At 50.0% G+C, this 23801-nt stretch overlaps 1 protein-coding gene across 2 annotated transcripts in view; it reads left to right on the forward strand.

The window, feature by feature from the left end:
- Nucleotides 1–23801, forward strand: part of Dock1 (dedicator of cytokinesis 1) — a 436098-nt gene that overhangs the window by 71177 nt on the left and 341120 nt on the right. The window contains exons 12-19 of one of the 2 annotated variants that reach the window (XM_070011394.1): nucleotides 1412–1491; nucleotides 6863–6988; nucleotides 10694–10818; nucleotides 11817–11915; nucleotides 12784–12856; nucleotides 14550–14653; nucleotides 15258–15441; nucleotides 19675–19772. In XM_070011394.1, the coding sequence (XP_069867495.1) occupies nucleotides 1412–1491; nucleotides 6863–6988; nucleotides 10694–10818; nucleotides 11817–11915; nucleotides 12784–12856; nucleotides 14550–14653; nucleotides 15258–15441; nucleotides 19675–19772 (889 nt within the window). Of the gene's footprint in view, nucleotides 1–1348; nucleotides 1492–6862; nucleotides 6989–10693; nucleotides 10819–11816; nucleotides 11916–12783; nucleotides 12857–14549; nucleotides 14654–15257; nucleotides 15442–19674; nucleotides 19773–23801 lie in introns of both variants that reach the window. The other variant, XM_070011393.1, reaches the window with a different exon arrangement.

A 23801-nucleotide genomic window follows, 5' to 3' on the forward strand; every position in this document is an offset into this window, starting at 1 on the left:
ATGGAGGTAATAAATAAAATACATCCTTGTAAAATGATCATACTTTATTGTTTCTTGTCCATAAGAACCAAAGCTGTTCCCAATGCTATATTACATATTAGACTTCAAGGTTTCTGCCCCAATGTGCCATTAAGTTGACTTTATCTGTTGTTTTCTCTCCATGAAAACTCAAAGGGAAAACAATAAACAATCACGCAAAGCTTTAGGTAAGGAAGTTACCAGTTTAGATATATGGTTTCTATGAGTCCTGGCACAAGGTCTTTGGGATCTCCTTTGTGTCTTTCTATCTTTTAGTGATCGTCCCCTTTAAAAAATGTTACACACTCATCACTTACATAAGCTGTGACTCTTGCTCCATAACGGAGGACTCCTACGCAGATTGATGTTTTCAGTGTTGGAAGCACAGAGAGCAGCGCATTTCTAATGGCAGCCTAAGCCACAGAGCCATTCTTGGGAGATGTCGGCCTAATGAAACCATTTTTGCTCCATTAAAACTGATGTATTATCCCACAGGGCTTGTTTTAGGAACGAAAGCTCAGCGCATCTCTATTTCTCTCTGTCTCTGTCTCTGTCTTTCTCTCTAAGTGGGTGAAGTACAGCCCTCAGTTCCCTTGAGTGATGCAATGGTTATCTCTGCCATTGTGTCCAGAATTCATTTTCAACTTAACGTGCACCATGGGTATTTTCTTCTTTTCCCCTTTTGTGAGCCATGGCACCACATGCCATGTCTCTTGGCACGTGTGGCCTGGTTGGAGTCGGTCACTTACGCAGCCAACATCTAAGGAGGCTCCTGGCACAGGGGTGCTGACAACCGTGCGGGTTTGCACCCCAGTTGGTGTCCTGGCTTCAGCGTCCCCACCGTGGCGGCCCCTCCCACACGTGTCCTTCTAGAGGGCAAAGCTCCAAACTTCCCCCAGCTGTTGAGTTTCAGAGGTGGTTTTAGGGGATGGGTAGGAGTCTTCAGTTCCCTTTTCCCTTCAGAACCTGCCCCTTGTCCTCTGCTTGTTCAGGACTACCGACGTGGGAGAAATGACCGTAACCGTGCCTTGGAATAAGACACAGTTGAGCCACCATACTTCCCAACCACCCCTTCCAGTAGCAAAGGGAGTAGAGGCCCAGTGTGCATGTTTCCTGGGAGTGGGGGACCCCGACGGCCTGACGTCTCTCATTTTCCTGATCGATGCTTTTCCCTGTTTCTCTTGTTACCTATCCTGCCCTCTGTCGTGCGTTGACTCATGACGACGCTCTCGCACTCGCGGCGATGCTCCCCTGTGTCCCCCTGTTACTGTGACCCCTGGGTCTCTGTGCCCTTTGTCTCCTGTGGTCTTGGTTGTCCCGTGCCCTCCAGGCTCGCGTTGGATGAAGCCATTCGACACAAGCCGCTCAACATGTCATCCCGTTTTTCACCCAGGGTGGCAGGGGAGAATGACTTCCTTCAGACTGTTATAAACAAAGTGATCGCTGCCAAAGAAGTCAACCACAAGGGGCAGGGTATGTACTGTGCTGTGCTGTGTGTGTGTGTGTGTGTGTGTGTGTGTGTGTGTGTGTGTGTGTGTGTGTGTGTGTGTGTGTGTGTGTGTGTGTGTGTGTGTGTGTGTGTGTGTGTGTGTGTGTGTGTGTGTGTGTGTGTGTGTGTGTGTGTGTGTGTGTGTGTGTGTACATGCACGCACATGAACCTGGGGGTGCTGGCTGGCTGGCTGGCTGGCCGGCTGGACTTTCAGTCGAATGTGGGTGGCAGTCACCGCGGGGAGGGTGTGTCACAGTGGTCCCCTGTGGACAGCAAGTGTGGCTTCCTCACTGATTGCCTTTGTAAGGGTTACTGAGAGGCAGCTTGGGCTGCAGGGAGAGCTGCAGACTGAACAAGACACGATTGGATCTCTGGGAAGACCCCAGAGCTGAGCCGTCTTCCTCAGTCATCTCCTCTCCTCTCCTTACCTTTTAAAAAGTAAACAATAAGTTTATGTCAAAGTGAAAAGAAAGCCATCAAAGGAAGTAGTGAGACTCTCCACTCATCTGGAGAGGGGCCCAAGGATGAGTCCAGTGGAGTTTTGGGAGCAGGCTGCCATTACAGTATGGTCTCTCAAACCTCCTCCCCGGGCTTTGTGCCGGTCAGTTGCTGGCTTGTGCATTTGACAGGACATCATGACTCTCTCTACTGGTTGAGCAGACACTGAGGGCATTATGGGAAGAGGCATTTGTGAGGGAACTCAGCATTATGGGAAGAAGAAACATTTGAGGAGGAGCCTGAGGCACTATGGGAAGGTGGTGGGCCACATGTTATCTGCCATATGCTATATCTGCCACCTACCAGTTCTCCCTTCTCTCTCGTTACCCCTCTGGGATAGAACTAACTGCTATTAGGGACCAGGGTGACGCCCCTCCACACTCCCCCTCCCCCCCCCCCCCCGGCTTCCTGGTGAAAGGGACAGAGTGGGGTATAGCAGCTTGGGATCCTACAGGAAGTGTCTTTTGGGCAGATGAGACATGGTTTGTGCCCTGTTCCAAGGGACCGTTCTACAGCTCCAGACAGCTTGTGCGAGGCTCCTTTTTCCCTGGCCATTTGTAGCTTGCCTGCTCCCGTCCCCTGCTCACTCTGCAGCCATAGCTCTTCCCATCCGATCCCCAGCACGTGCCTCTGTCCCTGTTTGTCCTCACCCGTGAGGTGTGCTAATCACTGGCCCGCTGTCTTCTGATTTGTCCCTCTGTCTCTCAGGAAGGTGGCTTCTCTGCCGTTCTGTCATGGACAGGCTTTCTCCCCTCCCACTCCCAATCTGACACCTTCATTGTTTTCAATCCCACACTGACAAGTTCTCAGCAGCTGACCTTCCACAGGCAGAACTAATGGATCATTCACCCCAGGCCTGGCACGGGGCTGGCCAGGAGGCTGCCAGAAAACAACTGATTATGGAGGCCCCCTCCTGCCCAACCAATGGGGAGTCAGCTTCAGAGCTTTGATGCTAGCCTGGCTTATGAGGTCTAGGAAAACCCACTTACCAGCCCCCGATCCCAGTCCCCAGGCTTTCCTCAAACCGCCTCTCCATCCATTCCCCCTTTGTCCTCAGGAGAGTACTAATTGAGTTGGAAGAATATTCTGGACAATGGGCCCTCCAAGGGCTCTGTAGGGACCCTTAGCTGGTATAAACCACCCCCTTCCTAGGCCAGCAATAGCAGAATAGCCATCTAAGCACTGAGTCCCTGGGATGGGGTCGATCACAGAGCACATGTAAACCCACACAGGTCCCGTCCTCTTCTAAATTCAGCCCTCCCTGGCTACCTGGTGGCCTCAGGTCTGAGTTTATATTGGTGCCATTCTCCAGGCTGAGAGCCAGTGAGCCAGGGCCCTAGCGGGCCCCTCAGCCCTGGAACAGACACTCCCCCCCCCCCCCCCCCCCTTGCACTGCATGGATATGGGTTGTTCTTGCAGTGTTCTCAGCATTTTGGCGAACATGGGTTTATAAACAAGCAGAAGGGGACTGTGTCAGGCCAGCAGGACACTACCCCCAGGGGAGGACAGAAGTCTGCCTCTGTCAGAGGCACAGCTATGCTCTGGAGCATGATGACACCGGTGCCCAGCTGGTGCCTTGGACTCCTGGGAAGGGGGAGTAGTTTCCGGTCACTGACTCACAGTGCCCTGGGCAACATCCCTAACCAATTCTGCCTCCATCCTGAACCTTAGTTCATGGCTCCTGCCGGAGCAGAATCCAGGCCATTCCACAGGAAGCGATGGAAGATAGGACCCTGGAGTTTGGGTTGCAGTTACTGGGGGCGGGTTGCAGGCTTCCCTGGGGCTCCAGCTTTCCCGTCCTCACGTGTCAGGCTTGTGCCAATGCTTGCTTGGCCATTGGAGAACACCTGGGCTGAAGAGAGGGAGGAAGTACTCTGCCTTTCTACCTGCTGCCTGTCTGTCTGCATTTGCTCCAAACCTTGGCCTATTCCTATTCTAGGTTTGTATCCACTAGTTACCTTGCTGCGATGTGTGCCTCTTCATTTAGTTTTCAGTGCTGGGGATCCATCCCTCAGTCTTGTAAGTCTTTTATATTTGATCCAAATTATTCTCACTTGTGAGCTGCAGGTACACGGGTATCGACGGGGGCCGTGAGCCCGCAGCCCCGTGACATCTTCCATGTTTGTGATGTCATGAACACCCAGCCTTCTTGTTTTTAGATGTTCTAGCTAAGCAGATGTCACCTAGAAACCTACTTACGTTCTTTGGAGAAAATTGGTCTCATTTTCTCCTGTGAGGAGAATGTTTTAAACTCATTGTCATCAGGAAAATTTAGTCTCTATATTTAAATTGTGTTGTAGCACAATGGATGCTGTCACTAATATTCCAGTTAAAGAATGCAGATATTTGAGTGAGCTGGTCTTTGTCAGGAAAGAGAGGACAGGATTTTCAGTTATTAACAACTACGCAGAGCCAGGAGACAGGGGGAGGCCGTGGCCAGACCTCCATTCAGCTGCTGCTGTGTGTGAACTAGAAAAAGGGGCCCCTTGTCTGGGTGAGGAGATGGAGCGTGGCGTGCTGAGGCACTCACTTTCTTGGCCAGCACTTGACGTGCAGATCCTGAGAGCCTCTTTTCCTTCTCTCACCTTGTCTACCCTGCCCTGCACTAAGGTGGCTCCTGCTAAGGCCTGGGTGACATCTTGAGTGCTCAGTGCCTGGCCTGCTCCAAACTCCCTTTCCTGTGGGAGCAGCTGGCATCTGGGCCGCATGGACGCCTCCCTTCCAGCCCTTCTCTCATTTCTCTGGCTTCTCCTTCCTGGTGTGAACTTAGAGAGAGAGAGAGAGAGAGAGAGAGAGAGAGAGAGAGAGAGAGAGAGAGAGAGAGAGAGAGAGAGAGAGAGAGAGAGAGAGAGAGAGAGAGAGAGAGAGAGAGAGAGAGAGAGAGGGGAGAGGGGAGAGGGGAGAGGGGAGGGGGGAGGGGGGAGGGGGGAGGGTGAAGGGAAGGAGAGCTTTTATACATACTGCAGGACCCTCTTCTTTTCCCCTGCCCTGGTGCATTCCAATAGGAACCCTCTCTGAGAGTCTCCCTCCTTCCCCGGCCTTTCTTCCAGTTCTGCATGTTAACCCGAAGGTTGGATTCTTGTCCACCCTTCTCACAGTTGAGTGTAGATTCCCCTGGGGCTGCCGCACGGCTCTCCCTGTCCATTCCCACTTACTGCTCCCGTGCTGCCACGTGGAGTCAGGGGCAGACCTGGGCCTCGCTCCTAAGCCCTCCTTGGGACCTCCCCCCTCCTCTCAGGTGGGTCCTGATAGCCTCCCGATGCAGCCACTGGAGTTTCATTTCTTGTGGCCCGCAGACCCCCGCCCTCGTGTGCTCAGAGGAGAGCGTAGGTGGGGATGAGCCCACTGTGCCCTTCAGGACAGCTCTTCCACGTGTGCGTGTCGAGGGACTGGGAGTTAGCATGGGGTTCCTATGATGATCCTAAGTCTGGTGTGGCAACAGCCACTCCCATCCGTGTATTCAGTGTGCAGGGAGGGCCTGGCACATAGTAGGTACTCTGTAGGCAATTCGGAGAAGCTAGGAGGCTCCCTCATAGCAGGATGGGATTTCCCCAACTCGCAGGATAAGGAGTCATCAGTGATTTTTTTCTCAGTCACAAGTGATGCTCATCTTTGTAAGGGGACAGATTCTCCAGGGGAGCTGTTCCAGGACCGCGAGCTGGACTCCGGGGTGAAGCCAGTGGGCAGCTGGCCTGGGGCTCCGCGTGTGCCCGTGGAACAGCTTCCAGGCCCACTTAGAATACAAGCTATGGTGGACAAGGCTTTGGATATTTATCTCATTTTTCCTTCTCCAGACTGCAGGGTGCTGAGCTAAGCAATAGGAGAGATAGGCCCCTTGCTCTTTGGAAGCATCCAGAACGTGAATAGCTGCACACGTCTGCAGTCACAGAGATACAGCCATATATGTAGACACACCTGTGTTCATACACAGAAGCACATAGGGACACACACAGTAACACACAAAGCCACACGAACACACGGATGTATGCAGGCACACGCAGACGCAGCCTGGCACAGATGCTGTGATACGTTCACCGAGCTGTGTGGAGCAGGCCGGGCCCCGCGGCCCTGTCTGCCACGTGCCAGACAACACTGGCACTCTTTGCACGCGAGCAGAGCCATTGTGCTTGAATGCAGCTGGCCCCGCCGGGCACTGGCTTTGTCTCCTGCCCTTGATGCATTCATTGCTGGCGTGTGCTTTGTCCCCGTCCCCTGAGAGCTGAGCGCACATGCTAATCTAACCACAGAGCCTGTGGCCTCTGCTCCCTGGCCTCCTGGCCTGGGGGCACTGCATTCACCACACCACACTTGCTCCAGGAAGTCTTCCATGTCTTCCTTACTAGGCTGGAAGAAGTGAGTCTCAGCAGGCCTGCTCTGTTGATGTAGCATGGAGGGTTCGCTCTGCGGGCTGCGTTGTCTCTGGCACAACCCTCCACGTTCTGCTGCTCACCTAGGCAGGGTGCTGTGCTTTGGCAGCATGAGACCCCCTGTGTTCTTGAAGAAAACTGTTCACCGCTGACTCCTCCCTGCCCTTTGCTTTCGGGCATACAGGAGAATGTCAGTCTCTTTGTCTATCCCAGATAAACGCCACCTTCTGATGCATCCTGACTGTCTGTCAGCTCAAAAGGGCTGTGCAGACGCTCTGTGTGTGGACCCCTCTATCTGTTCCTCCCTCCTGGGCAAGGTCTGTTTCCCAGCTAACCCCAGCAGCTCATTTTTGCCTGGGCTTCTGGCTGTATGTTTCAGCTCTGGTGTTGAACATGAATTCGAAGTTGTTCCTTTTCCAAAATTGCTTTTGTGAAAACTTCTAGAACTGTCTTAAGATACAGTGTGACCAGGAGTGTTCTGTCCTTCCAGGTTTGTGGGTAACATTGAAATTGCTTCCTGGAGATGTACATCAGATTCGGAAGGAGTTTCCTCATCTGGTGGACAGGACCACTGCCGTGGCTCGCAAGACGGGCTTCCCGGAGATCATCATGCCTGGTAAGGGCTGGCTGCTTCAGGGCTTCAGGTGATGGTTTGGGTGTGGCGTGGCTTATGGCTTGTGACAGGTAAGCCCCAGTGTGGCTGTGAGTTAAGTTAGAGGTCAGGGGCTGTGCCCAGTGTGGTGAGGGCATGTCAGTCACTGGATCTTACAGAATTAGCCCCTGCCCGACTCAGGTGTCTTGTGGTTGGCACAGATACTGCACAGATGTCTGAGTAGAAGGAGGTGAATCAAGATGAGGCCACCACAGGATGTGGGCAGGATTAGAAGACAATACATCTAAATGCTTACACAGGTCCTCACCACTGCTGGCTTTTGTCTGGACAGAGTAACATGATTTGGGATTCTTTCACATTCTTCTCTTACATTTCACAGTCGTTTCTGATTTCCCGATAACATTCACATTTACAGTCTCACTTGGTTCTCCGATCTTGGAATCGTGATCACATTTGTCCTATGTATCCGAATGATACTTTTTGGTGTGTGAACAGTTGACCCACATAAGGTTCTTGGACCCCTACAAGTTCACATTGAGCTAATTCCCATCAAAATGCAACCACAGCCTAGAGTCACTGGGCAATGAGCAGTGGAAGTGGGGCCAGGCCAGCCCATACTGGGCAGTCGCGTGCGGCCTCCTTTTGCAGGCCTCCCCTGTTCACATGTACTAAGAGGCATTGTCCATCTGAAACTCACATATTTGTGGGTCTCCTGCTTTCCACTGCTCTTGACTCTCAGAACCATTTTGGGTTATTGAAGACCATGTCTGCTAAATCCTTTCAGCAAACATTGGAAATCAGAGTGGATGGCACCGAGGCTCACCCGTACCGAGAAAGCAGGACAGCTGGCCTCCAGTGGCGTTGTGGGACAGCTATTGCTCTCCTGTGATGAGTTTGTAATTAGGAAGTTAATGCAGACTTGTTGATGGAAGTGGACTAATTTGTGGACTTTCTGTGTGCACTTGGACTTGAGAAGCAAATTCAGCTGAAGTTGATGATGTGCATTTATTTGGGGGCCTTAGGATGTCCTTATGTCCAAAGGGAAGCCCAGGAAACTTCCCGTATATGCTGATGAAGGCTTTCTTTACCGTTGACAGACTTGTGGGGAAAGCATGCTGACTGCTGTTCTGGGAAGTTCCATGTGCTAAGGGGTTCCTTAGAGAGGGCTTGTAGCTGGAGTGAGCTATCGCTCTTCGCTGTTGGCTGAGTTATCACTGGCCAGTGTGTGGGTACTGGAGGCAGCGGGAATGTTTTTTAGTGCCTTTCTGCAGTTAGACTGGCTTATCCTGGGCAGTTGCCCTGTCTGCTCTTCCATCTCCATCACCCAGTGGTGGAACTGGCCACGGCACTGTGTTTGCTCCTCCCCCTCCACCCACTGTCATCCTAGAGTCCTTCAGAAGGGTCCTGACACCTGGGTCACCTGGGTCGGATGCTGGCCTCTACCCTCAGCTGTTTCCCCTTCCTTCCTCCTGAGATGGGAGCCCTGCCTCTGGAGGAGGCGTTTGCTGAGGGTTTTTGGGATGCCCACCTCTGGGGTTTACCTTCTGTACATAGGATCTTCTGGGGTGGCCCCAGAGAACCAGTCGATTGCTGCCCCCAGACCCTGTCACTTCTCAGGCTGGTCTTTAAGAGGCTGCTGCTGCCTCTGAATAGATGACTGTGTTTTTGTTGTTGTTGTTGTTTTGTTTTTTGTGCTATGATAGAGATCTTAGTCTGAAGTTAGTCGTACTCCGTGCAAGGTCACCCAGCTGGTGAGTGGTGGGTCTTGGACAGGTAGCCTTGCCTCCTGCTCCCCAGCTGGTACATCCTCCCTAATTTCTCTTTTGGACAGTACTGCACTTGGAGCCATGATTTCTAGCAGCCACTCTGTGGCTGTGGGAGAACCCACTGGGACTATTACAATAATGACTTTTAAATGGAAGCTTAAGTTAATAGTTGGATACATTAAAAGCCAAAATGGAGCAGTTAAGGAAAAAGAAGCAGAAGAAAACACAAGAAAACAAAGAAAGGCTTGTTTTCCTGAAGAAAAACCCTGGCTCTCTAGTCAGTGCAAGATTGTCCCTGGCTGCTCTTGAGAGACCTTGATGATTTGTGTGGAGCAGTTCAGCACCAGCTGGGGGGCAGGTAGGGGTCAGAGGAGGTGGAGGACCCAGAAAGAGGAAGGAGCCGGGTTATAGGAGGCCAAACCAGGCAGGAGGTGGAGAAGTAGTCACAGCCAGTGATGCTTCCTCTAAATCATGTTGCTAACGAAGCTTGTGAAGTTTTCCCAGTCGGACCATTACTGGGGGCCTCACATGTTCTCAGTAGGAAAAAGAGTTGAGTTCATTTGATTTAATTTTTCCCACCACAATTAAAGGCCTATCTTACTTTACAATGCACAGACCTAGTCTAGGCTGTGGTGACTCACGCCTGTAATCCTAAGGACTTAGGAGGCTGAGATCTGAGGATCGTGGTTTGAAGCCAACCCAGGCAAGAAAATTGATAGACTCTTATCTCCAGAAAGCTGGAAGTGGAGCTGTGGCTCAAGTGACAGAGAGCATCAGGCTTGAGGAGAAAAAGTCAAGTGAGAGTATGAGGACCTGAGTTCAAGCTTCAGTACCAATGCACCAATGTATACACACACACACACACACACGCACGCACGCACGCACGCACGCACGAGCACGCACGCACGCACGCACGCACACGCACACGCACACCCACACGCACACGCACACACACACACACACACACACACACACTCACACACACAGAGCATAGCTCTGTTTTGCTATCTTTTCTCTGTGATACTCATCCAGGATCCTCATAGCTACTTGTTATACCATGATAAGAACATGCAGAAAGTTTTTCCTACGACTCATTCTTGTTCCTCATCGTAGGCTTGCAGTTCTCTTAATCCACCTTTTAGTTCCGTTTTGGAATCCTGCATTTAGAAGAATGCATTTGGGGTTGGGGATTTAGCTCAGTGGAAGAGCCCTTGCCTGGCAAGTGCACGGCCCTGGGTTCTGTCCTCAGCTCTGGAAAAAAGAAGAAGGAGAAGAAGAAGATTGCAGTTGATCTATGCTGTTGCCTGGTGTGGCTCCCAAGGAGTCAGGTGACCTCAGCCAGCAGAATCAGACAGGGTGGTAATGTTGGTTGCCATGCCATCGGTGCTCATGGGGACTCAGTCTCTGTGTCTCCGTCAGTAGCACTGTGGATGTTCTGGGCATTGGCTTGTTGCTGAGGCACAGAGAAGAAAATCCTGTGCAGTACAGTGAGAAAATTTTGGGCTTTTAAATGTTTTCTCTTTCTAGCAAGTCTTCTAATGATGATGATTCAAATTGCTGAGATTGTTTCGTAGGAAATATTTCACAGATGGGCTGGGAAGGTGGCTCAGTGGTAGAGCGCTTGCCTTGCATGCATGAGGCCCTGGGTTCGATTCCTCAGTACCATATAAGCAGAAAAAAAAAAGCCAGAAGTGGTGCTGTGGCTCTAGTGGTAGAGTGCTAGCCTTGAGCTGAAGAGCTGAGGGACAGCACCCAAGCCCAGAGTTCAGGCCCACAACCGGACCCTCCCCCCCCAAAAAAAATACTTTGCAGTCATCAAATGGAGTTATTTATAATATTCTGCTAGGATTGGTAGCCCCTTAGACAATCTTGTACAATTTGTGGTTTCACTAGAAATAATGGATTGATAGTAAAAGGCTTAATTCTCCCCCCAACCCCGTAGGTGATGTTCGAAATGATATCTATGTAACATTAGTGCAAGGAGATTTTGATAAAGGCAACAAAACAACAGCGAAGAACGTGGAGGTGACGGTGTCTGTCTATGATGAAGATGGGAAGCGACTGGAGGTATGTCTGCTTTGGAAGTGTCTGCTTGGGCTCTGCTGTAGAACCGGAGGCATTCTCCACAGGCCTTGTAATCCTGTTTCCTGGATAAGCATTGGCTGTCTCCTCCTTTTCCTCAGCTTGCCTTCCTGTCCTCTGGGTCCTGCCACCAGCCTGTCTCCAGAGAGCCCTTGGCTTTTGACCACCTTCTTTGCCCAACCTTATCAGGAAGTGACTTTTGCTGGCATAATCCCAAGGGCTACAAGGCCTAGTTGTTGTCTGCAAATACAGATACCATTTTCATTACCACTTGACTGACAAGGAGATCATGAGAAAGAAGCGATTTCCCCAGGGCCAGAGAGCAAATCAGAGGAGGACTTGAGGTTGAAATCTGGGCTTCTGATCCCTACAGCCTGCTCTGAGACCTTGAGCGCCCCCTGTGGCCACCCCATTTCTTGGGCTGTGGCCTGAGGTGCCCTGTGGTGTCCTGGGAATTGGGGCTGTTGAGCAGAGGTTGAAGCTTGTGTCTTACTGTGTGGAGCAGTGTTGGCATCGGTTTTTGGTGACTGATTTTGTCGTTGTCACTGCCTGCCGTCTCCCTGGGAGCAGGGGGCTGCCTCCCTTCCCTCTGTGCCTTCACCAGTGTGGCTTCGTTAGGAGTCTAGTGGACGCCCTCCATGGCTTTGGGGAGTCGGGGGAGGGTCGCGCCCTCTGTTTGATGGGCAGCTCCTAATCCTAGACCTGCCTAGTGAATGAAGCAACTGACTATGGGTCCTGGTGTGAAAGTGACTGGGATGGTAAGAGGAGAGGGACAGAGGACAGCTTCTTCCCCCATCTTAAGCCATCAGTGTCTCCTGTATCTGAGACTAGCTAGAGGCTGGCTCCTTTCTGTGGTGATGGTTTACTGACGACTGTGGGGGGCTCTGCTCCTTTTCCTGCAGGCTGTAGTGGGGTGTGCAGGGGGAGACATGTGCCATGTGTAGGTTTGGGAGGTCTTAGGTGACTCTACTTTTTTCTTTAAGCATGTGATTTTCCCTGGTGCTGGTGATGAGGCGATCTCGGAGTACAAATCTGTGATTTACTACCAAGTGAAGCAGCCGCGCTGGTTTGAGACCGTTAAGGTATAATTTTCATGATCGTTTATCACCTGGACTGATGATGAACCGTTCACTGTATTGCAAGGAAAGCAAACCTCTCTGCTAGTCCCAGGAGTCTCTTGGTGACATAACAGGAGGCCCAGTGGTGGCCAAAAAAATCATTTGGTTTTGCCAAGGGACCACATTGGCATTTCTTGGAATGTATTTGCCCTCATCTTCTTTTAGCCACAAAAATAGCACTTTCATGGGGAATAACAGAATGTCTTAAAGATAGCTATTGTCTTTCTCTCCTTGGATCTGTTCTACATGTAGCCTGCTGCCTGTTATACCAAATGTGACGAAACAGGGACTCCAGCCTGTGGAGATCACCACCAGGAGAGGATTCCTGTGCGTTCCCATGCATTGTGTTTGTGCAGCATGCTGAGAGCTCCGCGGCATGCTGCCTGTACCATGGCAACCCCAGAGTCCATGCCTCCCCCTCCCCCTTCCCGAGAGCTTGAGTCTTTGAAAACTAGGCTAGAGATTGGCTCTGGAGTACAGATGTTAGGTGTCAGTATTAAGGACCATCCTTGCTTACAGACAGCACCTGGGAGGTCTTTTCCTTTTCCCTAATGTGATCACGAAAAAGCTTTCTTGCTGAAAGTGTGTTGGGGCTCACAACAAAGGTGCCAAGTTTCAAAAAGAGAATCTTTATAGTAAGGATGTGCACATTAAAAGAGAAAAATCCAGCCGTCTGACATCTGGTTTGGAATCTTGTACACAGAGTCATTTTGACTTTGGAAAAACCATATAGGGAATTAGATATCCAGTGTGGAAGTGTTCACACTTAGACCTGGTGTGTCAGCTGCACAAAGCTGGGGAATGAGCTTGGATTTCCTCTCTGTTCTTCTAGGTGGCCATCCCCATCGAGGACGTTAACCGAAGTCACCTTCGATTCACCTTCCGCCATAGGTCATCCCAGGACTGTGAGTAGCGGAACATGTCATCTTTTAGTTTTTTGCCACGGGGGTGGGGGGGGTGGGGGCTGGGATATAGAAGGAAGGGATGGGGAGGGGCGCTCAGCTGCCTGCACATGTTTTGGGTGGCTCTGAGGTGTGACTGTCATGTACGGCATGGTCTCGAACTTGAACCTGATCTTGGGAATGTCCTCGGACCTCAGAAGACCTCTGATTTCTTCGTCTTGCCCTTCTTTGTGGAATAGGGAACACGGCTGCTCCTTTCTCATCGTTGGGGTCCCCTCTCTTTTGCATTTAGAAAAGTTGCCTGCACTCACCAAACTCCTTTGGGCTCCTAGTGTTGTCTGTCTTGGAGAGGAGGATGTGGAACCTCTTCATCTTTCTTGGTGGCCCGTGGTGAGGGGAGCTCAGCCGAGCAGTTCCAGCTGTGAGAATTTGACTGAGGCCCGGACAGGGGAGGAAGGAGCTAGTGTCCACACCACTCACCTTCCAAGAGAATTTATTATGGATCACATGTGTTGAATCCGTCACTTTCTGTGCTATTTGCTGCCGAGTCTGAGCACTGTGTGCAGCGTTAGTTAGACCCAACAGATGAGATTAGAGAAGGAAGACTCACTCTGTCCCTGCCCCTTGTGGTTTGTCTTGGCTTGGAACTGTCTTGGGAAAATAAATTGTAGTGATATTGACTCTAGTTGTGTGCTGGACAGGATCAGAGGAATAGAGTGGTCTGGGTGGACCCAACGAGGCCACAGGGGTGACAGACATGACCAGTTGCTGGCTCTGTCCTCCTGCGGGCGTCCGCATGAGCCTCTTCTGGTCCTCTGCTGCCTGAGATTCTGCAAAGTGTAAATAGTGAAGGGCAAAGCATGAGCTCCCAGAGGTGTGGTGTGGCCACACCAGGCTCCCGTGAAAGGGGCATCTCTGAACAGACGCTTGCACAGCGACACAGCAGGACTGGGTGTGGGGTCGGCTAGACCTGGGCTGAGGTGAGGCTAGGCACAAGCAAGTCCTTTGGGACCAGGGGCCTGCTGGAGGTTGAGCTAGGGTTCACCCGGAAGACTGCACCAGAGGGCTCCCTCCCAGGCCCAGGGAGGCAGGATGGGGGCAGAGAGCTCTAGACTCCTCTGAGGACTGCCTTACCACCATGCTTTCCCCCTCTAACAAGCTCATTCTCCTTAATTAATAAATTACACAGGGGCAAAGGAATACCTTCTCTTGCATTCTAAATTTCAAAATCCTTGTTTTTCCCGTCAAACTTAAGCACTCATTGTAGACAGACACATTTGCATAATTAACAAAGTTTCCCAGGCTGCAGCCAGGGGAGGCTCTGAAATGTTAAGCATGGAAAGTTGGCTGCTGATGAGATTCTGAGCTATTAGTCACTGAGGGTGGCTGTGGGGGACCTCTCCAGCCAGGCCTGACTGTAGACGCCCAGGGTCAGGCAAGGGACCTGCCCTGGCCAGGGCAGGTCCAAACAGGAGCCACCTTTCACCCTCCAGCCGAAGCTGGCCAGTGGGGGAAGGGCTGAGACTTCTTCCAGGTCCTCCTGTGTTCCCATCTCCCATGTCTCCACACCATTCGACGGACCTTAACATCTGTCAGTATAGGTTTGGAGTTATTTTCATGAAAGTAGCTGTTGTGGCACTTTATAATGTTATTTTGTCATGACCATATTGAAGGCGATTACTGATTCTCATTGCAGCTAAAGATAAGTCTGAGAAGATATTTGCGCTAGCATTTGTGAAACTGATGCGATATGACGGGACAACTCTGAGGGACGGGGAACATGACCTTATTGTCTACAAGGTAGGTCTTGTCACCGCTACAGTATCGAGGCTTTTTTGGGCTCCCTGAACTACCTTTCCCATCACCGTGAGAAAGCTGCCATGTAGCTACCTTTAATTATCTAAGTGGACATTGATGGTGACCAACCCTGTTGCTGTTCGTATTGAGAGAAGAGAGTGCTGTGCAAAAAGGCTGAGAGCATGATTCAACCTGCCAGAAATAAGGGAAATGGTGAGGACACGTTGTGGAAGCTGGGTGTTTAGTGGCTCACACCTGTAATCCTCGCTACTTAGGAGACTGGGGTATGAGGATTCTGGTTTAAAGCCATCCCAGGCAGAAAGGTCCATGAGACTCTTACCTCCAGTTAACCAACCAAAAGCCAGAAGAGGAACTGTAGCTCAACTGTAGAGCACTCACCTTGAGCAAATAAAGCTAAGGGACAGAGCCCAGGTCCTGAGTTAAAGTCCTAGTACTGGCACCAAAACAAAACAAAACACCCTAAAACACTGTGGGGCTGGCCATGAAGAGCAGCGTTAAGAGTGAAAAGGATCAAGGATAACACAGCTTGGGAAAGTGATGTCTTGCTGTGTGTGGGTCAGGTGTGACACATTACCTAAACCTACAGGCTGAAGCCAAGAAGCTGGAGGACGCAGCGACTTACCTGAGTCTGCCCTCCACCAAAGCTGAGCTGGAGGAGAAGGGCCACTCGGCCACAGGCAAGAGCATGCAGAGCCTCGGGAGCTGCACCATCAGCAAAGATTCCTTCCAGATCTCCACACTCGTGTGCTCCACCAAGCTGACCCAGAACGGTGAGCTGGCCAGTAGAAACCCATTCTCCTTGGGATTCCTTCCTCTCAGCCCCATTCTCAGCTGCTGCTGGGTGGAGAATTCTGTAGGTGTCATGTGCATCCTTTGTTCTGTTGTGGTTGTGATGAGGATCACAACCTGGGCTAGAAGAAAGGCAGTGGTATCCATCGTCATTTAAGATTCACACTCCTATTTTCATAGAAGGATTAGCTTGACATTGACAGGAAGTCAGAGCAATGGGTTTCTTTACAGTGCTCTTCAGCCACTGGAAAGTACTTTGGCATTCCAGCCCTGTGTTCCTCTTGGAAATGACCTTGAACAAGAGTTCTCTGAACCCTGTTTCCTATGACCTGGGTTTCATGCCCGCTTCCAGGGCTTTCTGACTATTAGATAACTTGGATTTGAGGTACCTACCCTCCTTCTGTCTTCTTTCTTAGCTACTCCTGGGGATAATACACCAGTTATCTTTCTTTTAACAAGTGGATTTGCCTGACACTTTGTTGTCCCCTTGTAGTGTGAGATGAGGCATCCTTGCCGATTCATGCACATGAACCTGAGCCTGACTTGCAGGCCACTGGTCAGCTAACACCTGGGGCACCTAGGCAGGCCAAGTTCATATCCCACCATTTGCGTCCTCCCTGAGGACTTGGCTGTCCAGCAGAACACTTCATATTCAGAGCACAGGGCCATTGTTGCTGTCACTCTGTCTGGAGGAGGCAGAGGCTCTTCTGCACAGATCCTTCATTTAAAAATTGCATCCCCTAATGTGGCCATATCACAGCTGTGCAGAGTGACTTTATGATCTCTTGAAACTGAGCTTGAAAATCCAATTTTTTCCTCTTAACTGACCGATATGGACTGTGATTATTAATGTCTGTTGCTATCAAGAATTACATCTCCTTGGCTGTCCGTCAATCATGACAGGCATTTTGGCTTTGCCAAGAGGCAGGCATCCTTTGAGCTTTAATAGGATAAGTGCAGGACAAAAGTAAGCCCATCATTTGGAGGCCTGGGCCCTGCAGGGGCGGTGCTGGTGTCCCGAGGGTTTGAGCATATGCACCCTGCCTCAGACGCTTTTCAAACTTTCTCTGCCTGGCTGTCTGCTGTCTCAGCCTCAGACATGCTCAGCAGCACTTACCACCAGGATCTCGGGAGGGAACTGTGCAGAGAATTGACCAATAAGTCACTCAGACAATTTAGGATGATTTGGCCATATCTGGATGTGGACACTTTGAGGCCGTTTGTGTGCCATTTCCATACAGAGGCTCTAAGGCCATTTGGCTATAGTTACTTCAGAAATGATTCAAGCAAAACAGGAGGAGGGTAACCTTAAAGGAAATATAGCCAGACCAGGCATTCCATGTGCTCCTGGATAGCACTGCCCAGGCACACGCTTGGACACTTCAGGATTGATTCAGGCAAACTAGGAAGATGGAAAGCTTTGCCTGGGTTGTGGGATCTGTGCAGGCAGGAGGGCTAGGGAGGAGAACGCAAGGAGTCTCCAAGGCTGGTGCCCAGGGGACATGTGGTCAGCAGTGGGGCCTCAGCTGGGGGCTGGTTATGGAAAGGATGCTTCTCACTATGAACATTGCTCTCTGGACATGGCCTGACATCTCCATGTGCCTGCAGACTATATCGTCAGGACCCCGTTTAGGCCAGAGTGAAGATGAAGGTGGCTTCAATCTCATGCGCTGGGCACGTCAGGTTTTTGGTGGGTGCTTGGTGACAGGCAGGGCCTGTGCATGCCATTTCTACCATGTATTTTGCCACGTATTAAACTTGGATGTATTTTCTCTTTCCAAACAATATTTTTAGTAGCCATTATCTTCTGAAGCCCATCCAGAATCCTCCTTAACCCTAACATTCCTGGAAAGAGGATTGGGAGTCGGGAAGCTCCTAGGGTAGGCTGGAACCTTCCAGGAACCCTGAAGCTCCCCAGCCTCCCCAGCTGTAGGGTGATTCCCTCCGCGTCCCCAGGGAGAGAGCCGGCTCAGCCGCAGCTGTTGCTGGGCAACAGGAAATTCCAGTGTGGGGCTGCTCACTGGAGCAGAGGGGACATCTGTGGCTTCTGTTTCAGACCATGGTCGTGCACCTTTTCTGGGATGCCACGTCAGACGGGTATAGGATGGAGCTTCCCCAGGTGGCATCCAGGCATCGAGCCTCTGACTCTCATTTGAGGGAGTTATTTTTCTGAGATGGTAATTCATTACTGACATTCTGTCATTTAGGGACAAACAGAGGCTGAATTATTCATTGAAGTTTGCGTTACGCATCTCTGTCCTGAGCATCCTGCTGGATGCCTCCTGGATAGAAAAATAGCATCAGATGTGATCCTCTTCTCAGGTCGCTTCCTGGATAGTGAGACAGAAAGTACTCAGGAAACAAAGAGTTGCCGTGGAGTTGGCTTGGGGACTTGGGGACTCACCTTATTCCAGTGGATTGCCCTGTGGGGGCTGGGCAAGCTCCATTTTCCTCTAACCTCCTCCTTCTCCTCCTCCTCCCCCTCCAAGGTGACTTCCTATTTGCCCTGGCGAACATTTTCTCAAACACAGAAGTAAAGCTCAGCTCAGCTGTATTCCAGGGACCACCAACCTTGAATCAATCAGGTCCATATTATTGATTGGTCTCTGTTAAAGAAACTGTGCCTTAACTGTAATCCTGAGAGTATGAGCACAGTGTATAGGCTTTTTCCTCCCTCCTTCCCTCTTTCCCTCCTTCCTTCTTTTTTTTTTTTTTTTTTTTGCTGGCACCATGCATGTTCTTGCTTGACTTGCTTACTAGGCTTCCACTCTGCCACTTGAGTTCCACCTCCATTCTGGATTTTTGCTGGTTATTTTGGAGATGGGATCTCATGGACTTTTCTGCTCAGTCTGACCTAGAATCATGACCCTCCAGATCTCGGCCTCCAGAGTAGCTAGGATCTCAGGAATGAGCCACAGGTGCCCAGGCTGTCATTCCACTTCTAATTAGAAATCAACTAGAATACTTCTTCGAGTGCCTGCTGCTGTTAGTATTTTGTGCTGGGCATTGGGCTCTTTCCTATGGCATTTAATTTTTGCAACAGTCCTGCAAGAGTAAGATTAATTAAGATTAATTAATTAGGTTACATTGCTGTATCTAGTGTTCAGATGGGAAAGTTGAGGTGAAATCATCACTCCAGGATTCAGCAGCCCACAGTTTTCAGATGCCACAGAATCCATGGGGGCTGCTGGTTTTTATTTTAACCCTAATCTTTGTTCAAGATACTTGGGATGAGGACAGATCACTGGCAGTGTATGTTTGAATGTCCCATATGTGCTTATCTTTTGTATTGTTTGATCTTAACATTGTAATGGGTGTCCATGTTCACTGAAGTCCTACTGCTCCCCCAATTATGTTTTCCTTTCAGTATTCACTAGGATCTTGTCTTCTTTTTTTTTTTTTTTTAATGGTTACCCTTTCTCTAGTGGAAGCTGGTTGCTGATTAGCATAAATAGTAAATTAGATGCACTTTGCTAATTGCATTTTTTTCATGTACTGGGATATTAATACAACTTCAAGTGCAAATGTGTGGGTGCCCGTACTTTCCTGGAAAGATTTCAGAGTCTGTCTTCTCACCTTGAAGAATGTCTTGATATCTTAAGTAAGATCCTTCAAAATTTGAGATATCCTTTAAACTTTTACAAATCCAGTATATTCAACCCTCGATTTTTCCATTAAAAAGGCAACAGACAAAAACCACCATCTTAAGTCTGACAAACTGTCCTGCCAGCCCAGCAGGGAGCCCTTTGCGAGTGCTCTCAGCGGTCCCTGGCTCTTGTGGCTTGGTGATACTGAAGTGTTTGGACTTTAATTTGTATTCTTTGTTTTACGTTACTTTACTTAAAAAGCAACTGGATGTTCCTTCTCATAACAAACCACTTGGGAGTAGATGCCTGCATGGAACTTTCTGGGTAGATGTTGCTGTGTTCCATAGTTGCTTCCCCTAGGCTGAGAAAGCCAGTCCTTTTTTTATTTTTAAGCTTCTCAAATACATTTGTAAAGCTTCTACATAGAAATGATTTCATGGTAAATGATGTGGCTGGAAATAATGACTTCAGCTGCACTCGGTATTACGTGTGCTGCAACATGGTAATGAACGTTTGGTAGGCTAACCTTCCCAAATAGGGCTGATTCTTCTTTTAGGGGTGGGATGAGGCATGAAGCAGAGACCAAGGTTTTAACCAGAGGAGCTGAGCTTTGCTTTGTGCTTGCAGTGGACCTCTTGGGGCTCCTGAAGTGGCGCTCCAACACCAACCTTCTTCAGCAGAACCTGAGGCAGCTGATGAAGGTGGATGGCGGCGAGGTGGTGAAGGTAACGGGGCCCTGGAGGGAGGTACTACCAGGGTACGGAGCCAGTGAGCCCAGATGTACCATGGGAGTCTGTCCGTGTAGGGAGCCAGTGAGCCCAGATGTACCATGGGAGTCTGTCCGTGTAGGGAGCCAGTGAGCCCAGATGTACCATGGGAGTCTGTCAGTGTAGGGAGCCAGTGAGCCCAGATGTACCATGGGAGTCTGTCAGTGTTAGGAGCCAGTGAGCCCAGAGGCACTATGGGAGTCTGTCCGTGTAGGGAGCCAGTGTGTCCAGATGTACCATGGGAGTCTCTCAGTGTAGGGAGCCAGTGTGCCCAGAGGCACTATGGGAGTCTCTCAGTGTAGGGAGCCAATGAGCCCAGAGGCACCATGGGAGTCTGGTTCCAGTCTCCTTTGCCAACAATGATGTTTGCTTCTATGTGGGTTGTGGCTGCTTGGTTTCATTATGGAGGCCTATCCAGAAGGGTCGGGCCTTGGATGGCTGACCAGTCCTCTGTGCAGTGCTGACAATGGCTAACGGGGCCTCCTTCCCTGGGGTGAGGTACCCAGCCTGGCACCCATGAGAAATCCCTGGTTATTTTCACCTCTGGTCAGTCATTGTCTCCACCCTGGTTATTAACCTTGCGAGCACCTTCCTGCGACCTCACACTGACTTGGGGATGCGATGATGTGGTAGACAGACCTCAGTGCCTGGGTCTGGCTTGGTCATTTCTTTTCTGTGACATTTGGGCATATTTTTAAGCTTCTGCAGCTCTGGACAAATGCTGGGCCCTATGTTTTTTCAAGCCTTCTTGTATTAGCAGCTTCATCTGTGAGGCCGGGCATGTGAGATAGAGCAATGTGAGATCCCTTTGAAAACCCAAGTTTTGTAACTTTTTTTTTTTTGGTGGCACTGAGGCTTGATCTCAAGGCCTTGTGCTTGCTAGGCTGACACTTTGCCATTTGAACAATGTTTCCAGTCCTGCTTTTTGCTGGCTATTTTCTGCCTGAGCTGACCTTGAACTATGATCCTCCGGACCTCAGACTCCTGAGTAGCTAGGATCACAGGCATGAGCCTCCAGTACCTGGCTCAAATGCTCTGTTCTTAATTGTCTGTGGTTTTGATATTTCTCTCATGGATCACTCAGTGTGTGTGACTGTCATTAATAATAGTGCATTATCATTTTCAGTGTGTTCCCTTGGATCAGGGGCTGCTGAGCGGGTCAGTGACCTGTGGTGTTTCATAAGCAATGTCACTGGTTTACTCTCTCACCCTCCTCGAGTGGAGCCTGTGGAAGGAGACTGCCTTATCTCTGTAGAATTAATTACTTCAAATGGCCTTAATTAACCAGCAATGTGCTTAACTTCAGCATGAATTAATTTAGTTTCTCTCCTTTGCTATATCCGTTGTGTAGTCATTCAAACATATCCTTGCTCATCTTCAAATTTTAATCATTTTCTCAGTCCTGCTCTTCTGCCAGTGGCTTGGACAGTATTAATTGCATTTTCGACTTCCCTGGGTTCTGTGCGCTCCCAGTTGAGGGGGAGGCTCTGTGAGTAAGCAAAGCTACTTTAGAAGACACACAGTGCCCAAGAAGTTTCACCCGTTTTCATTTTTAAGTCTCTGTCTCTTTGAGAACTCATTGTATATCTGTTGATCTGTTGTTATAATTAGCAGGAAAATAAATTAGAATCCTCTGGTCCTGTGCTCCTGGTCTCCCATCTGCCATCTGATGAGGATGAGTTGTGATTCCTAGAGTACTTTCTCTCCATCCTTCCTGGGCTCACTGTTACTCCAGACTGGCTCGACTCCCCTTCCCTGTGTGCTGGACTTCGTTCTTTTCTTCCTTGCCTTTCCCACCTTGTGCTAGAGGATGGGCTGGCTGTCTAAGCCCCCGGCCCTGGAGAGCCACCTGGAGCTTGAGGAATTCCCAAGACTTTCTATAGGTACACAGATATAGAGTGGCTTTCTCTTAGTCTCTCTTCCGTGGATTCATAACTGGGAGTTGGGTAATGGATAGATCGGGGAAGGTATCCGCACCTTAGTGAAACAAATGCTTTCTCATTCAGATGAAGAAGGCAGTTGAGGGTCCAGCCATCTGTGGTGGTCTCATAGAGTGGGGGCTTCTCATTAAGCTCTCTGTGGCTTGTGGGGAGACACCCCTGACCTGCAGGCTCTCTAGTCTAGTACGGTTCTGTTTCTTCAGCTCTGTTTCTCTGGAGCTGACCATGTCATTTGTGTGGGTGGGATGGGCGTCTCATTAGAGCTTGACACCTGGCCAGCCTGTTGGCAGGAATGGTAGACTCTTTGTGGATGGTGTCAGGTTTTGACCTTTGCAAAGATCTGTAATCTGAAAACGATGGTAAATGCTACAAAAGTGAGGCAGTACAGACCCAAGCAGTTGATTAAGCCCGTCCAGACTAGCATGGCATGCCTCTTGTTTGGGGAGGTTTTGTTCTCTGTCCTTTCTCTGTGACATTTTTTTGGCATAAGGAGTGGTGGGCAGCAGTGAGGATTTATGCCTCGGGAGTGTGGAATCTCTGCCGGGTTCAGAAGCTGCCCTCTGTGCCTAAGAGGACCACCCCCCTCCCCCATCTCCAAGCAGAGCCCCCTATGTCCACGGAGAGCTCTGAGGTTTTGGGGTGGGAGCAGGTTCCCATGCTTTGGCCCTCAGCCTCATGGCTGTGACACTTTGAAGTGGACATACTTCTTGGATGGTTCAGAAACATTCTACATCCACATCTGATGCACCCATCTTACTAAGTGATCATATACCCATCGCACAGTTTATGTGCCATAAAATTTATCTTTCAAAACTTACAAAGGATAAAGGTTTAAAGAGCCCTGGCCTGGAGGTAGAGGGTTGAGTGACTGCCTTGGCTGCAGGCTCTCTCACTGGTGGGAGAAGCTCAGAAGCCCAGGCTACACAGGGCCTCACCCAGAGCCTGCCCTTCTGATCTGCACGGCGTAGTGGTTTTAGCACATTTATAGAGTTGTGCCATCATCGCCACATCTAATTTGAGAATATTTTGATCCCCCTGAGAAGAAAAGTCATAGCCGTTAGCAATCCTCCCCACCCACGACCAGAATCCACGGTCGTTCTCCAGATTTGTCTCTTCTGGGCATTCCTGTAACTGGAGCCATACCACATGTGTCCTTTGTGTCTGGCTTCGTTCGCCTGTAGCGTTTTGTAGGTTCCTCTGTGTCTGAGCATGTGACAGCATGTCCCGGATGCAGGACTCCCATCCCATTGTGTGGCTGGAGCACGTTTGCCTACCAACAGTTCACGGACATTTTGTGTTCTTTCCACTTTGGAGTGTCATTACACATAGTGCTACTGTGGAAATTCATGTAAACGTTTCTGCGTGGCACTTGTTTTCCTTCCCTTGGGATCTATACTTAGGAACGAAATCACGGGAGGAGGTAGTAAATCTGGGCTTAGCTTTTTGAAGAATTGTGGGACCCTTGTCCAAAGGCCTTGCACCATTTCTATTTCTACCACCACTGAGTGTACAAGGCTCTGGTTTCCTTCTACCTTCCTTGTACCTACTGTTGGCCCTCCATCATTGACACAGCCACTGAATGGAGTGTGAGTGTTCATGTGGCTCCAGTAGACATTTCCTCCAGGACTAGCGCTGTGTGTCCACAATGCCTGTCTCTCACAGACGGCGGTTTGTTGGGCAGCATTCCACCTGTTCTTGGTCCCCCACTCCGGAACTCACCACTTCCATTGTGAATTCGCCACACCCATCTTACACTTCCTTTAGTGGGTTCCTTAACTTGGAGTTTTTTCTTTTGTTTAATTTACAGTGTATTGTTACACTCCATGGTTGCCTTTATTTGGTAAATTTCAGTACAATGTATAATTAAGTTTCCCATCAGCCTTGTGCCTGAGCTCCAGACTCTTACCCCCTCACCCCCTCCTATCTTGGGCATCTCTGTTGCTGTTCTGGGTTGTCACCTGTCTCTGGCTTCTGTGGCTTCACTGGTTGAAGTCCATTATGAAGATGAGTCTGAGCCAGTCTTTCTAGAGTAGCTGTCCATCACTTC

The sequence above is a fragment of the Dipodomys merriami genome, unplaced genomic scaffold (assembly GCF_024711535.1).
Source record: "Dipodomys merriami isolate MVZ:Mamm:240054 unplaced genomic scaffold, mDipMer1.0.p SCAF_82, whole genome shotgun sequence".
In the NCBI taxonomy this organism is placed as follows: domain Eukaryota; kingdom Metazoa; phylum Chordata; class Mammalia; order Rodentia; family Heteromyidae; genus Dipodomys; species Dipodomys merriami.